This window comes from Protopterus annectens, chromosome 13.part0 (genome assembly GCF_019279795.1).
Source record: "Protopterus annectens isolate FY-2018-M chromosome 13.part0, PAN1.0, whole genome shotgun sequence".
NCBI lineage: Eukaryota > Metazoa > Chordata > Ceratodontiformes > Protopteridae > Protopterus > Protopterus annectens.
Window position 1 is genome coordinate 7,126,739 of NC_056747.1, and position 17,655 is coordinate 7,144,393.

The 17,655-nt window shown below is 38.1% G+C and overlaps 1 protein-coding gene across 1 annotated transcript in view; it reads left to right on the forward strand.

The window, feature by feature from the left end:
- The window catches only part of LOC122788396 (zinc finger protein 850-like), a 1,059,174-nt gene extending 1,042,645 nt beyond the window's left edge, over window positions 1-16,529 (forward strand). Inside the window, exon 11 of the mRNA XM_044055467.1 lies at window positions 15,186-16,529. Coding sequence (XP_043911402.1) covers window positions 15,186-16,519 — 1,334 coding nt within the window. The 3' untranslated portion in view covers window positions 16,520-16,529. The remainder of the gene's footprint in view (window positions 1-15,185) is intronic.
- Window positions 16,530-17,655: the final 1,126 nt, after the last annotated feature.

A 17,655-nucleotide genomic window follows, 5' to 3' on the forward strand; every position in this document is an offset into this window, starting at 1 on the left:
CATTTAATGCTTGATCCTGGCCATGTACTTGAACTAGTGGCTTCCCCTGTTACTGGCAGGTTCTATTTGGGTGGTTTAGGATGCCCACCATGGGTTCCCTTATATCCATGTGTAACACTGGGTATCCCTTTCCTGTGCAGTGGTACCCTGCTTGTAGAGTAGAGATCTCCTTTTGTTCCCCAGTTCATCTGCAGAGTTGCATTCCCTGTCTGACAACCAAATTCATATGGCCTCAGGCAAAGTGCTGAGGGCTTGTTCATGCACCAAAAGGTGTGCCAGGCCTTGAAAAATGGTGACCTAACACCCACTCACCCACCTATGAAAATAATTGCTTAGTTCAGCAATATAATCACGTACACTTTCATCTGCCTTTCATCTGTGCTCACAAAACTTTTTTCTGCAATCTTCAGATGTTAATTTAAAACATTACCAGAAGCAACTAGTCAGGATACACCACGAGACACCTTCTCAAAATAAAACTTTATTCCAATGGATAAATATAAATGGATAAGCGCTTTCGCTTGCAGCTAGCAAGCTTCTTCAGATACAATTACTTATATGAAAATCCAGGGTTTTTATATTAAAACAGTATCAGCTGATCAAGTCATTGCATTCTCCAATTATACAATTAAACAATTAAATCATTAATTAAATACTTAATTAAGCTAAATGTTTGATCAATCAATTCATATCCAGGCATTGCAGATAGTGTTCTTATGCTGGCCATGAAACAAAACAGTCGCTGTCCCTGTTATAGCTATACAGTACTTGTTGGTCAGTCATATAAACAATTGCTATATAATAATATACTGATAGTGTATTCTATCTATAATACAAAAAACTAATCATGTTGTTGTTCTTATTAGAGTTCCTAAAATTTGATCTGATAAAAAGCAAAAAATAAAATAAAATGAAAATGATGAAATCAAAACAAACGTAATAAAAAGTATATAAATAGAACATCAAAATTAATTCAACTTCATCAGATGATATAAATCCAACTTCATTAGATGATATAAATTTATGTTTATAAAAATGCTATAAATGTAAGCGCATATACAAAAATCTCAGTTGAAATAACCTCTTCCTGAAACTGATACGAACTAATAACCTTTTGTAGCACCTCAATGAATATTTCTTCATGCATCATCAGAAACATTAGTTCGTTACAAGCATTAAATATTGGTGCTTACAATATAAATCCATCTGAGGAACAAGGCAAACTTTGCAAACAAAATGAAACACAATACGCAAATGCACATGATGAAATATTAGTTTGGAGAGAATGTATACAATATCCAATAAATAAATAAATACAATAAATTCCATATGATTTTATCAACAATAAATAGCAAGACTAAATAAAGTACATATATACTAACTCTCATATAATATATTATAGTGTACACCGAAAAAACATTTTCACTCATCCTCTTACAATTTACCCAGTGACTGCTGCTGGTAAAAAAATGTATATATGAAATATATATACTGCTGTCAGTATTCCAACATTCATTCAACATTCCAATAAACATTTCTTAACTTTTCTTAACTGTAGCATAATTTAATCAGTTAGTATCTAACAGTTTAGAAACAGCAGTTACAGCTTTACTATGGACTAACGGGTTCAGGAACCGTACCTAGAGACCTTGGTCAACATTGTACTGTTTACATACCCTTTCAAATATATGAATACAGCTATCAAAATTATTACCCTCTGTACTTTTAGCAGAAATTTACTGACCTATCTTGCTTCTGAGTTTGGTCATTCCCTTCCCCATTACGTCTTTGACCCTGGTGAAGGGTAAGCGTCTCCATCTTATGTTGATCCTGCTTCTACTTTTACTTTTCTTCGGCCTCCAAGTACTGCAGTCCCTTTAATTTTAGTTCCAAACGTTTGGGTCCAGTTCAAGTCTCTCTAACTCCAGATGGATTTTTAACTCCTCTGAGGAAAAGTTGAACTGTCCTGTTTCTGAGAGTTGTACATCCCCATTGCCCGACTCACTGTTTTCCTGGTTGCTTGTCTGTGTTGCAGCTGTCATTAAGGCTGTAATAATTTCCCCTTTAGTCAGGTTGGCATGCACCAGTCCTTTGGATTGACACATCTCAGCCAACTGGTTCCTTGTCAGCTTGCCATCATCCTTTACATCTTTGCCTGCTCTCCCTGACTAACTAAGCCAGCAAAAAGTAAATAAAACTATTGTGATATGAAACACTGAATGTCTATGTTGTGGCTGCTTGAGAGTACAAACACCTTGTTTAGTGACACTTGCTTATGGGCTACAGGAGTTCAACTAATATCCACACCACTGTTCTCCAGTATGTGAGCATGTGATGATCCCACCACTGTCACCCAATATGTGATGTCCCCACACTGGACCAGTAATCAAGGGGCCTGAATCCTCACCACTGACACTGGAGAGGGATGTGCACTTGGAATAGAAATAGATACACTTAGTATTTTCAGATGCAGACCTCTCTGCACCAAGCACAATTTTCCTTAAGAGTACACTGGGAACACATTCAGCCCTGGGTCTTGATTTCTCTATATCTGTCTCTCTCCAGGTAATCAGTAAGACTCCTCACTGGTACAGCTGCAGGGTTAGGTCCTCAGCCGCATGTCCAAGCCAAGTCATCCAGCACCCTCTCTGTAAACCCAATGCTTCGTGTCCCTACGTCAAGTAGCTCACACACACATACACACACACATATTTGATTTTTCACACACGTGCGCGCGCACACACACACACACACACACACACACACACACACACACACACACACACACACACCTGGGAAAGGCTGCCACAGATTTATCTGCTTTGCCCCCTTCTGCCCAGAGTATAAGTTAGTTATCACTGCCACCAGACACTCCACAATCAGCTACTCTAAGGCTCTTAACAAGGGATGTCTAGTTATACTGTGTTTGTTTGTTTGTGTCTTTCGGCTTTTCCCGGTTAGGAGTCGCCACAGCGGAACTCCGGTCCGCTAATGATTGGCAGTTGATTTTTACGCACCGGCTTGCCAGGCCTGATGCACAACCTTCAACGAAGGTATGCCCATTCATGCATGTCTCCACACAGAAGACGCACTAGCTGAGAATCGAACTGGACACTGTAATATTAATAATAATACAAATGGTAGTAGTTAACCAAGTTGGCTAGGCCTTCTGGAGTGGCCCACACAGTTGTCACCAAATAAATATAAGCACTCCCAAAGGTTAAATGCTTTTTACAAGGACCAGCCACAGTAAAAGTTTAATTATATTTAATAATAAATAACAAAAGACCAAGGAAATACTACATATATATTCACAGTAAAACCCAGAGTAAGGATCACAGGAAATACTAAAAAGAACATTGATGGACAGACTCAGACAAATAAAGAAAAACAATATCTAAACTAAGCTTCACTATATTCCTTACAAAATCTAGGAGAATTACTATTGCCTAATAACTTACTTGATAGGGCAAGGCACAAAGAAATATGTGAGCAGTCTTTCTAGTCAGTTCCCCAAAGCACAATACTCCCTACTCAGAGATTATTCCCTGTAAAATATAAGATCCAAGATGGCTTGCGGAATGAACTCATCTGGTCACATGACTCTAGGTTCTTTACAGTAACCCCCTTTGAATTTAGCATACAGCTGCAATACACATCTCAAATGTTTATGGCAGTGCCTGGGGCTTCCCCTCTTTTTACTGAGCTAATGAACAAAAGCTTCTTCCAGACCCACCATCTCCGGTCCTATTCAGCACTGTGAAGTGCTGTTTTAATAGTTTATATAGCTCATTTACAGTTCCTTTATTTTTCTTAAAGTAAGCTTTCCCAGTTTAAAACATATACATTTAATTCAGTTGCAATAATACATGTACATTTCTTTTCATTCCAGCAGGGTGCACTGTTGATATATATTTAACAGAAGTAAGCCTCACAAATATATTTTCATCACAAGCATCTGTACAAATCAGTTTGATATACAAGTGACATATAATTATTTACAAAATTCCAGCTATCTGTGCTGGCATAAGTCATACATCTACTGCCTTACTTCTCCTGGCATGGCTGGCAGTATCACCTATCATCATAGGTGTGTACTAGGCTAATGGCCCTGGAGCCTTTACAAGCCTAGCCCATAGGATTACCCTGGCGTCATGCCACCTGACCTTAGTTCCCAGTGCCTCTGTCGAGTAGAACCACTGGAGTGATCCCCAGGGTGAATTTTTCTATTTCCCATCCATTCATCAAGATTTCTCTTGAAGAGGGCCAGTGAGATGCTCTGTTTGTGGTTGGATCTAACCAGGGAGGAGTTGACTATTGATGTAGAGCAATGGTCACCCATGTTAGTAATGATCAGGTCAAAGATATTGCTACCTCTAGTGGGGGTTAGAATGACCTGGTCCAGGGCACTGGAATTAATGAATTCCAGGAAACGTTAGGCAAGTATATTGGTACATGAGTAGTTTTCCCAGTTAATGGAGGGGTAATTGAAGTCGTCCAGTATGAGTGTGTTAGGTTGGACCCTAATATTCTCCCGGGTGCTTAGGAATGTGGAGTGCTTCGAGTGAGTGCATTTTGAGATTTAGACTTCTAGCATTGAGCAGCATGACCCTGAGATTGCATTTGTTTGTAGCTGTTAAGGTGGTGGTTGTTGAAATCACACCTTGAATTTTTGCTTTTCACTTTTTTTACCCTTTGACTCTGATGCTAGTTAGATATTTTGCATGGACCTTGATGTTTATGGACATCAGGCTTGATTTTAAGCTCTGAGTTTCTAAATTATAGCTAAACAATCCACTTATGCTGTAGTGATGAGGTCACAAAATGCCAACAGTAGCATTCATGCCTACAGCTAGTGGGGTTGGCTTTACTGGTCTGAATGCATCCATACTGACTTAAAAAGTAAAAGGCAAAAAGGCATATTCTGTCCTTAAGGGGTCATTTACATATATCCCATTGGCCGCCACTACAGGAGGTTTAAGGTCTTGCACACTAGTTTGGCTGGGCTTTTCTTCCAAATATATCTATATATATATATATATATATATATATATATATATATATGTATGTGTGTGTGTAGATATAGATATAATACACGCACACACACACATAAAATGAGAGAGGTAGATGCATGCGCATACACATATACATATACATACACACACACACACACACACACACACACACACACACACACACACACACACACACACACACACACACACACACAAAGGTTCCCCATTTCATTTATTTGGTATCAGATACTCACCAGGCTGGATAAGGAGAAAGTCACGTTTAGTTGAGAGTCAGGGGCCAGAATCCACCATGTCACGCATGCGCTCAAGTCTCTCAACAACAGGTACTGTTATGACTCTGTCATAGTCCATGTTGGTGTGAATGACTTAAGACATACCTCCCTAGACTATATGAAGAGAGACATGATTGAACTCACTGAATATGTGTCCCAGGCAGGTATGTCCCTAGCCTTAAGCAGCATTCTACTGTCACCCAGAATGATGCCTCAATACAAACAGAAAATGAATGACTTTAACAATTGGCTCAGTTTCTGGTGTCATTACAGGGGGATCCAGTATCTGACAGCCTAGGAAGATATGATCGACAGACCTTGATGCTTTGCCAGAGATGGCCTGCATCTGTTTATCTGTCTCACTTGGGCTTCAGGCTTCTGACAAAGACACTTGCTTTCCCCATAGTTCCTTATTTAGAAAAGGTGATGAGGTTAAAACTACCAACAAAAATTTCAACAAAACCCATATTAAAGGTCATGCTGCTAAATGCTAGCTAAACTTGAAACTGCACTCATTGCAGGTATTCTTAACCTTGGAAAATGCTAACATCTGCGCAGTCACAGATACCTTTTTCAAAGCTGCGGAGAACACCCCAGCCATACCTGGTTACTCATCCTATCATACTTTCAGACCCAAAACTGTGGGCAGTAAAGCCAAAGGAGGTGGAGTTTCAATATATATTAAAGACATGCACACCTCCAGGCTGGTCAAAAAGTATAATGCACAAGAGACACACCAGTTGCAGTTAACCATTGACAAGAACCCTATACAAATCATAGCTAGCTACCGGCCCCCAAATCTGACCCAAGATGCCCAAACTGCCTATCTGTAACTCTTCGAATCTATCAAGATTCAACCCTATACCCTGATTCTGGGTGACTTTATCTTCCCAAACTTAGATTGGAAGAACTACTCATGCCAGAACACAAATGCCCAGAAATTCCTCAAATTTTTGTTAATGCAAATACTTTGCAACAGCTAGTTGATACCCCCACACGAGGTGATATCTTGGACTTTGGTATTAACCAACATGAGTAACCACTGCAGCATCCCTGCAGTATCATTCTCCCTTGTAAGATCCGACCTTAAAGTGATCACCTTTGAATTCATCATCTACCCTGACCCCCCTCTAGCTAGGGTAAAACAAAAATTCCAAAGCTGATTACAGCCTCCTGAGGGATGGTATAAGCAGCTTCACAGCCCCCTCCCCCTCTCTAGGAACTGGTACCAGTATCCCAAACTATACCAAATTACTATACGAACATTTATATAGGTGCATGGAATCAGGAATACCTGACAGGGGTAAATCATCCTCCATAAGGAAGAGTAAACCTGTCTGGTGGACATCTGCAATAAATAAACTCTATAACAAAAGAAAAAAATTGCTGTCCAGAGCCAAGAAGGAGCAGGAGCCCAATTGGAAGCGATCTCTCCTTAGCCTAAACAAGCAAATAAGAGCACTAGTGAAATCCGACAAAGCAAACTTCAAATACAAATTGGCCACATTTAATAGAGACAGTCATAAGGCCTTCTTCACATATGCCCGTAATCTCAAAGGTAGCACCCAGATCTGTTCAGAACTGGTGGTCAAGGACACCACATATACAAACGCAGTAGATATAGCAAACTTGCTGGCTGACAGAGTCAGTGAAAATTTCACCCCTCTGTACCCCCATCAGTAAATCAGGACATTCCCAGTACCTTCCCCCTTCCCCTTATCTCTAGGGATCAGGTCATCACTACTCTCTCAAAGGCAAAAAATACAGCATCCATGGGACCCGATAACATCCAAGGATGCATCCTATATGAACTCAGGCAGGAACTTGCAGCACCATTAGGCACCCTATTCAACCAAATCCTGAGTACTGGCTCTGTCCCAGCTGAGTGGAGGACAGCCACTGTGATCCCTTTACACAAAGGTGGAGCATCTACCGATCCGGGAAATTATAGACCCATCAGCCTAACTAGCATGATCTGAAAGGCCATGAAACGGATTATCATAGACCTCATTAACAAGGACATTGGCAACCTCCAAACACTTGATCTCACACAGTTTGGCTTCATCAAGGAGAGGTCATGTCTGTTAAATTTGGTTGACTTTTTTTGAGACAGTTACCAAAGCCATGGATGAGAGGAAGACCGTGCACACCACATACCTTGACCTGGCCAAAGCTTTTGACACTGTTCCCTATTTGGGCATAATAGATAAACTCTCTCAACTAGGCATGAATCCATATGTTACCAGATGGGTAGCTAACTGGCTCACCTAGTCAAAATAGGAGAAGCCAACTCAAGCAGTAGACCCGTATCAAGTGGTGTACCCCAGGGTTCAGTCTTGGGGCCTCTGTTATTTGGGATATATTTTTCTAAGGTGCAGGCCAAAACTAGTGGGCTATGGCTGACCAAGTTTGCAGATGACTGCAAGCTGTCAGCTGTCATCAATTCCCCTAGTGACTTGGACATCCTGCAAGAGGGTCTCACCCAAACAAATGACTGGTGGCAGAAACATGGCCTCAAGCTGAATACAAAAAAATGCATCATCCCCTTTGGGGAGAGTGATATCCCCACAAATTATCACATTAATAACAACGTCCTAAGCACGCAGTCAGTCATGAGGGATTTGGGCACCCAGATTGATAGCAACCTGACTTTTGACCACTATGTTGCTTCAGTTGTGCAGAAAGCTTTCTACATGGTCCACTTCATAAGTAAGGGTATCTTATCCAGGGACAAGGAGGTCATAACATCCATATATTTTTCTTTTATAAGGCCCATTATTGAGTACAACACTCCATTCAGTATGTACCTCGCAAAGCACATGCAGCAGCTGGAGAGACCACAGATGTTCCTCACTAGGAGAATCCAGGGCCTCAAAAATCTACCATATACAGATAGGCTAAAAGCCCTGCCCCTCTACTCTGTTTCATACAGACTCTTTAGAGGTAACCTCCGTCTGGCATACAAGGCAATCTCGTACCCCTCCTTGATGGGACAGCTGCATATCTGCAAGTCAAGCTCCACTCGAGTAACCCACACATACGGCCTCAGCCTGGTCTGTGACATCAATAGGACTTGTTAGCAGGACAGACTTGTGTCCCAGAGACTCCCCCATCTATGGAATAAACTCCCTCTCCACGTCAAGCAGCGTACCTCTTTATCCCTTTTTAAGCACAACCTGGATAACTGGATGGGAAATAGAAAATACATCCCTGGGATTCCACCCATGTCCCTGCTGGACAGGGGCACTGGGTGCTGATTTGTCTATGCATGGGCTAAACTCTTGGGTAGGCTTATAAGGGCCTCAGGGCCAATAGCCTGGTAATTTCCTATGACATATTTTAGCATAAAACCTTTCAAATAAACTCTGGGGTTTATTTTTAGGCATTGTTTTTTAAAATGCTGTGCTGAATTTGCTAGCCTCTGCTGAATCTGTTCCACTGTATGCACTACATTTAAAGAGTAAAACAAGAAGATACAGATAAAAATATGACTTGGGAAGAAGAAAAATAAATAATGTACGTAATTTGGATTTGTACTAGTACTGCATGGCTGAAACATCTTTTCCTGAATTCACTGTCATGGAAATGTTATTAATTTTGAGTCCTCCTGCCAAGAATACTACTACTTTTTTCAGCTCAAATATAAGTAGAGACTTATCCATTAGGCTTTTAATACTTTATACCATTTAGCTAAAATGTTTAGAAAGGTATGATAAATGCTGTAAATTGGATTTGAAGACTAATTTAGCCTGTAAACAATTAATGAGCTCCTTGTGGTAGTCCAGGATTTTGTTCCCTCGGCCTTAAATTGCCCACACTGTGACAGTGGGCAAGTCATTTACTCAGACATGGCTGTGAGGCAGTTGGGGAGTTAGGCTGTGCTTCCCCATGGTCTCGTGGACCATGTGCCCAGTGACTACATTTGCGGCTATGAACCTATGATTCTATTTAATACTGCAGGGAGTCATCAAGTGCTTCTGTTTTGGTGTATTCTTTGGACAGCAAGAAATTGGAAGGAACTTTCTCCTTCTTTATCTTATTGTATTAATTTAATAACTGATGTATATAAGCAAACATTCCATGTAGCTCACCAGATGGCACAATTTCCTTTGATGCTAGAATATCAGAAGGCTGAGAGGTCTGTTCTCATAATAGGTACTTTGATTAATTTTACAGCATGGGGAGGTATATGTACTTCTGAATGTGACATCCTTTGGATGAAGTGTTAAATCGAGGTCCCAATCTGTCTTGCAGCTCAAGTGAATTTAATATCTCCCATGGCAGTTACTGAAAGGAGTAGGGATACTTTGTTACCAAATCACTTCTTGTTTTAACACATCAACAAATTCAGAAATTCATAAAAAATTTAAATATTATTTACATGTATATATTTTACCCATATTTTCTCTTCCTCCTTTTTATATAAACAAAAATAACACCTTTTCATATATAGCATATATTTAACCGTTGTATTATGTACATATTTAAACATTCCATGCTTTTTTCCACATCCTCGACTGGATTTTTCTCAATATATATTCGACAATATCCATGCCTTATTAAACATAATTTCATATGTTATAGCTAACCAAATAATCTACACTGTAAAACAAATTGTCTACTCTTTCAGCATATTCCCCTCATGCTTTTCTCCATAGTCCCCTTACAAAATCATATTCATATCCTTAATTTTAACATTACCCATGCCCTGTAAAAAATATGCTTTACATACTGCCGTCTGTTTCCTGCACCCTCTCACACTTTAATAGTGTATGACCTGACATCTCTGCTTGTTTACAAAATAAACATAGCCATCCAGTCTGAACCTTATACAACATTCTTTTAAGCAGAAGTTTATTTATAGATAGTCTTCATAAAAAAGTCCTGACTACCCATAGCATCCTTACATCTTTCTTTGCCTCTGTTAGTTGATTTAACCACGTCACCACCTAGGTTTCCCCACGGATTATAATAAATTCCCACATTATTTTCTCACACTGCCCTCCCTTTTTAATCTCTTTGATATCTGTTTTCCACTTGGTCCTCTTACTATAACAGCTCCTTGCTTTCCTATTTCCGTTATCAATGTATTTCTTTTCGCCTTTAACCAATTTACGTACGAACTCCTAATTCATTCTCATTATCTGTGTTTTCTATCGTCTCACATTCTGCCCTCAAAACCCAATGTAAATGCAAGAACGAAACCGTCCCTTTTGTCTTCTTGCAAATTAATTATTCCTCTATTAATAAGAGTTACTCTTCACCCCCACAAATACCAAACATTATTTTTAAAATGGTTTCCCTTTCCTTCTGCCAAAAAAAAAAAAAAAAAAAATCACCCACATTACTGAATTTAATAAACATTATTTTTGACAAAACCAACCCCCTTAAACGTTCAATGCAGCCTTGAAATCATCAGTTACTTGTGCACATTGCTCACTCACTCTTTGAACTTTCAAACCTAACAAGGAAATCATTCTCATGTAAAATTTTACACACTAAATTTCTATGTTGTCCCCTAATCCCTCACTTTTCATTTAACTCTAAACCAATGACGTTTAACATATCCTTTAAATGAACTAAACTTTTTTTCATCCATTCTCTAGCCTTCAGTATAATAACGCCATCTGCATACATTAATATAGGTATATTAACCCTACCCAACATACCATAAGCTGCATATTTCAGTCTATTATTATTTCCACTTGTGAAAGTATTCATAAGTAGCACAAAAAATACTGCTGAATGGATATCCTAGCCTCACATCTGTCTACTCTTACACTCTCGCTTATCCAACCAGTGTCAAACACTTTAACTTCCTCTGCTTTATCTCAAACACTTTTCTCTTAATCCATACATTTGTAAAATGTCCCATATATAGTATTGTTCAGTCCTGTGAAATGGCTTGATCACATCTCCTACTACCATCATTACAGCTGCCCCTTTTTATGATATAAGCAGTCTCCTTCGTCAGAAACAATAAATCCCTCTATTTCTTACCCTTAACTCCTAAAGTCTCTGGTTGGATAACATCTCTTAAAATAGTCTCAAACCTTCTCTTTATTATCTGCAAGGACACTAGTTTCTTTTATTTTTTGTCTCCTTTTTCCACATAAATTGGATCATACCCTCACATATATCCCTGTTCAAAAAATGCCTATGTAACCATTCATTCAACAAATGCAAAAATGAACCTTTTGTTGCTCATCTAGTTTTTTATTTACATAATAATCTATACCATTTATACCCGAAGCTGACTCGACATTACCATTTTAAGTACCCTATCTAACTCGTGTATTGTTGCCACCTCCTGCTAGGGTAATACTGAATTTTCCAGAAATTTCTTAACCTGACATTTTATATTCCTCATTCATTTTCATTTACTTTGCATTTTCATAACATGCTCTTTCAACATGATCATAATTTCAGCCTCTACTGTCTTTATATTTCTGTTTTCATATTGTAATACTACTCATAAGACTTGCATCTTTTTAGCATTTCCCAAATATTGGGACACTACTACTTTTCCCATATTAAAGGTATCTTCGTTTAAATAACAGTTTTATTCGTCTTTGATTTTCCATATACAGTTACTGCTGTTTACCAAAATAAGTTGAATGATTTTCTTCCAGGTTAACAATCATTTGCTCCTGTAATGGAGTATGAGATTTTTCCTGTCTGTTATACAATTGTGATTCCAATATTTCCAGTGATAAATCTTTCTACTTTTTAAAATGTAGCTAACAACAAGTCCAAGTATCAGAAAAATCTTTTGTAGCATGTTCCTTCTGAAAAAAAATGGAATTAATTTCCCTTCTCACAAAATGTTTTATACTTTTGCCTTCTGTAATTGCATCTTTAATTTTAGAAATTTCTAACCAAATAACTAAGTTATCAGAAAACCTCACAGAAATAACCCCTCTTCCATTTCTTTTGTTTTCTGTAACCTCTCATATGTCCAGTGCTTTTTAATCTAATAATCTTAGTTTTCCACTAGCCAAAACCTCTGTCATTTATTTTAACATCCGAACCTCTAATTTTTGTCTCTCCTTAACCCCATACTTAAGTCATGCATAACTATGATTTGCATATTAAAAGCTTTATATTCTTTTTTGAAAAAAGAAGACTGCATTCCATAATTCCCATGTATGCATAGTCTCCTAATATTCTATAAACTTAATTTTTTCATCTAATGTTTAATTGCCAATCATCCTGTTCTAGCAATACACACATTCACAAATTTTACAGTATTCTTACACAATATAACCACACCTTCACATCTCTAATTCCTGAAAGTCCAATCACATTCAACACCCCCCTCCCATTTTTTCTGTCTGACTACATCCTCTTACAGGTAGATAGTGTATATGGCATAATACAATAATCTCCACATCCAGTTTACTAAACCATTCTAACGTGATTCTTCTTAACCTCTTTTACAGTGCTGTTAACATTTAAAGAAACTGCATAAATTATTCCTTTTCATTTATTTTTCAACTGTGGGTGAACTGTTCTTAAACTTCATCTTCTGAATTCTCTTTCTCTTATTGAAAACTTATTTCTGTTAGAACTTGTGTCCTTATCTGAAATATCATTTTCATTGCTCAATACATCAAACATATTTTGATTCATTTTCTACTTCTTGAAACCTGTCTGCATGCCACCCTCCGTTACAACACATCCTCTAACAACATTTAATCACCCTTGTTAGCTTCCTGTTATTCACTTGAACAAACAAAACTCTCTTCATTTTCACTCTATATTTTCATCATGTTTCTTCAGTCAATCCAAACATTTCCCCTTCCTTACATTTTGTAAAAACAGGTTTACAATTCTTTGCCATGTGCCCCTATCAACACAAATATTACAACAAGTTGAAGTACATGCCTGAATCAAATGAGATGTATCATCTCAAAAAAAAAAGACACGGGTTTGCCAGCATACATAGCTGTGGCCCTAAACGCCTCAACAAAAATACACGTGATAAATAACTGTGCACTTTCATTTGTTATTGTTAGAGTAACCCCCCCATTTCCATCTACCATTCCACAGGCCCCTTTCATCTTTCAGTTTAACAAAAGTATTGACCTTTCACAAATTTTATTTAGCAAATAATATCAGCATATTCAACATCATCATTTTAAATTTTGAAAAAAAAAATTAAAGCATTCTTTTTGTGCTGAAAAATTATAATTGTTCCATGGAAAACATATTTTTCTTTTGTTCACTCAGTGCTACAAATTTTTACAAAAGTCATTCTCAAAAGTCACATCACAAAAAGTCTCACAACCCAAATGAATAATTCTATACCTGACGTTTTAAAAACCACTGGTTCAATTAAATTATCCCACACATAATACCCGTGCATTACTGCATCATTTTTAAATCAAATTCTTACTGAGTCTTTTCTTTTGGATTTAATTGTACTTCTTCCTCCTTATTCTTTTTTAGAACCTTTGTGTATGATTTTCTTCAGAGATCCCATAATCAGATTGCATGGTCTTTCCATCTGTTTTACCAAATATTTTGTTCTGTCATTTTGGGCCAGAAAGCTGATGAATCCTTCCTCGGACCCTCTTAATTAAACATTGTTACTGACCAATCATCCTCCAAGTCACCTAGAGATACCACCATGATTTCAAGTTCATTCTCTTCTTGTCATTTAATACTTAGTTCAGCAAAACATTTGCCACTTGTAAGATCCACTTCAGCATGAAGCGTGTTGTTTATAGCTTCCTTTCTGGTTCGTTTTCAGCCACCAAACCAACAGTTTTGCAATACCTTACAAAAATCCTCTTACTTGCCCTACTTCCCCACCGCACTGTTCCTCCCAACTGCCAGAGTGTTAGAAATGAGAACAGGCATGCACATTCAAAAATGGTAGATGACGCTCCCTAGTCCCATGGTGAAATTTCCCCTAGACTCCCCTGAAAAGATGCCAGTGGTCTAGTGTAGTAACCTAGTCAAAAAGTGTAAACCTTTTGTATTTATATTATGAAACCTCTGTAATCAGATAATGGCAATGTCTTTTCTATGCATATCTACATATCTAGGTTTTGTCAAGACCCTTTAGTTTGAAATCTACTAGTTTATTTTTATCACAAGTGAGATTTTGATTGAATCATTGTGGAGATTAGGTATATGTACTTAGTACTTTTATTTTAAGTGTAGTACAACACTAATCCACATGGATAATTTTCATCTCAGCCCACTGGTTAAAAGGCAAAGAAGCACAGAGATACAGAGCAATTTAAGCATAGTGACAAACCCAAACCATAAACACAAGTATGGAGGGTGGCAAAATTCTAAAGCAAATGCAGAATAGTGCCCTTCACTCTATACAAACCTGACGGCTAGTGATAATCCTTTTGAAATGAAGGCTAATAGTGTTTTGCGTTATTATCACAGTATCCATGATGTACTGAACATTGAAGATTTTTAAGTCAGATTCCCATCATTAGCAGAAGCATGTTATGAAGCTGAGTGGACACCAAGGAAGATGGTCTCAGAATCTTAGTGAGGTACTAGAGAGAGGCAAAATAAAATGCAAGCAGAAATTGAATATGATGCAGAGGAATGAAAGACATATATTGATAAGACTAACAGGGGATTTTAGAAATAAAGGCATAGGGAAAATATAACAAGAGACCAGTTCCTGTGTGCCAAATGTTATAACCTACTCTGATGATTTGCTAGTTATTTTTATGATAATCTTTATTACTTTGAAGTGCTTTTTAGCTTTCTAGCTGATCTTTTGTAAAATAGAAAAAAATGCATTTATCGAGCATTATAAGTCCAAGGCACATACAGCAACATTTGTGTCAAGAAAATACAATATTGTTTATCTGCTACTTGTTCTAATATATTGTATATTTAGTCAACAGGTGTATGAATCACAGAGAGATTCAGAGTGGACAATCATCCTTTCAGAATAATCCAAATTACAAATATGACAAGGAATTTACAAATAAAATACAAATGTATACCCAAGCGATGCCATTTAAATGTGGTATACATGACCGTAGTTTTGGATGTGAATCTACTGTTAAACTACTTCAGACAAATCACAGTGGAGAAAAGCTGAATGTACATTTTACATGTGAAAAGAGCTTTAAAAAGAAGATAGCACACTCTGTACAGAAAAAAATACAGACTGGAGAGAAGACTCATAAGTGTGCTACATGTGGCAAGGGTTTTACACAGAGTGGACTCCTACTACACAAAAAAACACACACTAGAGAGATGCAATATGAATGTGCTACTTGTGGTAAGATTTTTACACAGAAATGTAGGCTTTCATCACATGAGAGAGTGCATACTGAGGAAAAGCCATATACATGTATTATATGTGGCAAAAGGTTTACACAGAAGAGTTATTTATTAGCACATGAGAAAATACACACAGATGAAAAATTGTATCAGTGCGCAGCATGTGACAAAAGTTTTAGATTGAAGAGCGCCCTTTCAAAACATCAAAGAATCCACAGCGGAGACAAGCCATATAAATGTGTCACATGTAACAAGAGTTTTACAGACAAAAGTAGTCTTTCCCATCATGAGAAAATACACAGCGGAGAGAAGCCGTATACATGTATGACATGTGGTAAGAGTTTTACACAGGCATCTCACCTTTCAACACACAAGATTCTACACACGGGAGAGAAGCCATATGCATGTAGCACATGTGGCAAGTGTTTCACACGAAAGAGTCACCTTTCAGAGCATGAGAAAATACACACTGGAGAAAATATGTATAGCTGTGCCGTATGTGATAAGAGTTTTAGAGTGAAGAATACCCTTTCAAAACATGAAAAAATCCACAGTGGAGACAAACCATATAAGTGTACCACATGTAGCAAGAGTTTTAGAGACAGGAATGCCCTTTCAGTACACGAGAGAATACACACGGGAGAAAAACCACATAACTGTATCACATGTGGCAAGAGTTTTACACTAAAGAGTCATCTTTTAGCCCATGAAAATAGACACACTAGAGAGAAGCTGTATAAATGTACTGTATGTGACAAGAGTTTTACAGATAAACGTAGCCTTTCAAGGCATGAAAAAATACACACTGGAGAGAAGCCATATACCTGTCTCACATGTGATAGGAGTTTTATACAGAAGACTCACCTTTCAAGACATGAAAAGACACACACTGTGCAGAAACAAGAGCCATGTGGAAGAAAGATACCCAGACAGTTCCAATAGTAGTAGGAGCAACTGATCTTATAAAAAAGAATTTACAATCCTATTTTGATATGTTACCAATTCATGTACCGCTGTACGAATTGCAGGAGTCCTTACTGGACACATTGCAGGTGCTGCAAAGAGCACTTTTGGCTGACATCAAAGAGTGAAACAATACTAATTTCATGAACTTTAATCGTACTGTGACTTAGGAATGGGGTCCATTCCCGTCATGGTATTAGAAACCCAAAAGACTTGGAGAAATTAAAAACTGCAGAAATCTGGGGTCTGGGTTGAGAGGTGCAATGAGCAAGAGAAGCAGACTGATGTCCGCCTGTAGCTTCACACGGGGGGACCCTGTCTTTACAAACTCTCACCAATAAAACAATGGTCAGTAGTTATATAAACTGTATTTTAACTGATGTCCGCCTGTAGCTTCACACGGGGGACCCCATCTTTACAAACTCTCACCAATAAAACAATGGTCAGTAGTTATATAAACTGTATTTTAACTGATGTCCGCCTGTAGCTTCACACGGGGGACCCCATCTTTACAAACTCTCACCAATAAAACAATGGTCAGTAGTTATATAAACTGTATTTTAACTGATATCCGCCTGTAGCTTCACACGGGGGGACCCTGTCTTTACAAACTCTCTCCAGTAAAACAATGGTCAGTAGTTATATAAACTGTATTTTAACTGATATCCGCCTGTAGCTTCACACGGGGGGACCCTGTCTTTACAAACTCTCACCAATAAAACAATGGTCAGTAGTTATATAAACTGTATTTTAACTGATATCCGCCTGTAGCTTCACACGGGGGGACCCTGTCTTTACAAACTCTCACCAATAAAACAATGGTCAGTAGTTATATAAACTGTATTTTAACTGATATCCGCCTGTAGCTTCACACGGGGGGACCCCGTCTTTACAAACTCTCACCAATAAAACAATGGTCAGTAGTTATATAAACTGTATTTTAACTGATATCCGCCTGTAGCTTCACACGGGGGGACCCTGTCTTTACAAACTCTCAGGAACCAAAGAATTAGAGCCAGCAAACAGTGACTAGAATAAGAATCTGTATTGAGTGAACAAAATCACAGCATATTGCAGCAGTTACAAACCGGTTTCGGCTGGCAAAGCACAGCCTT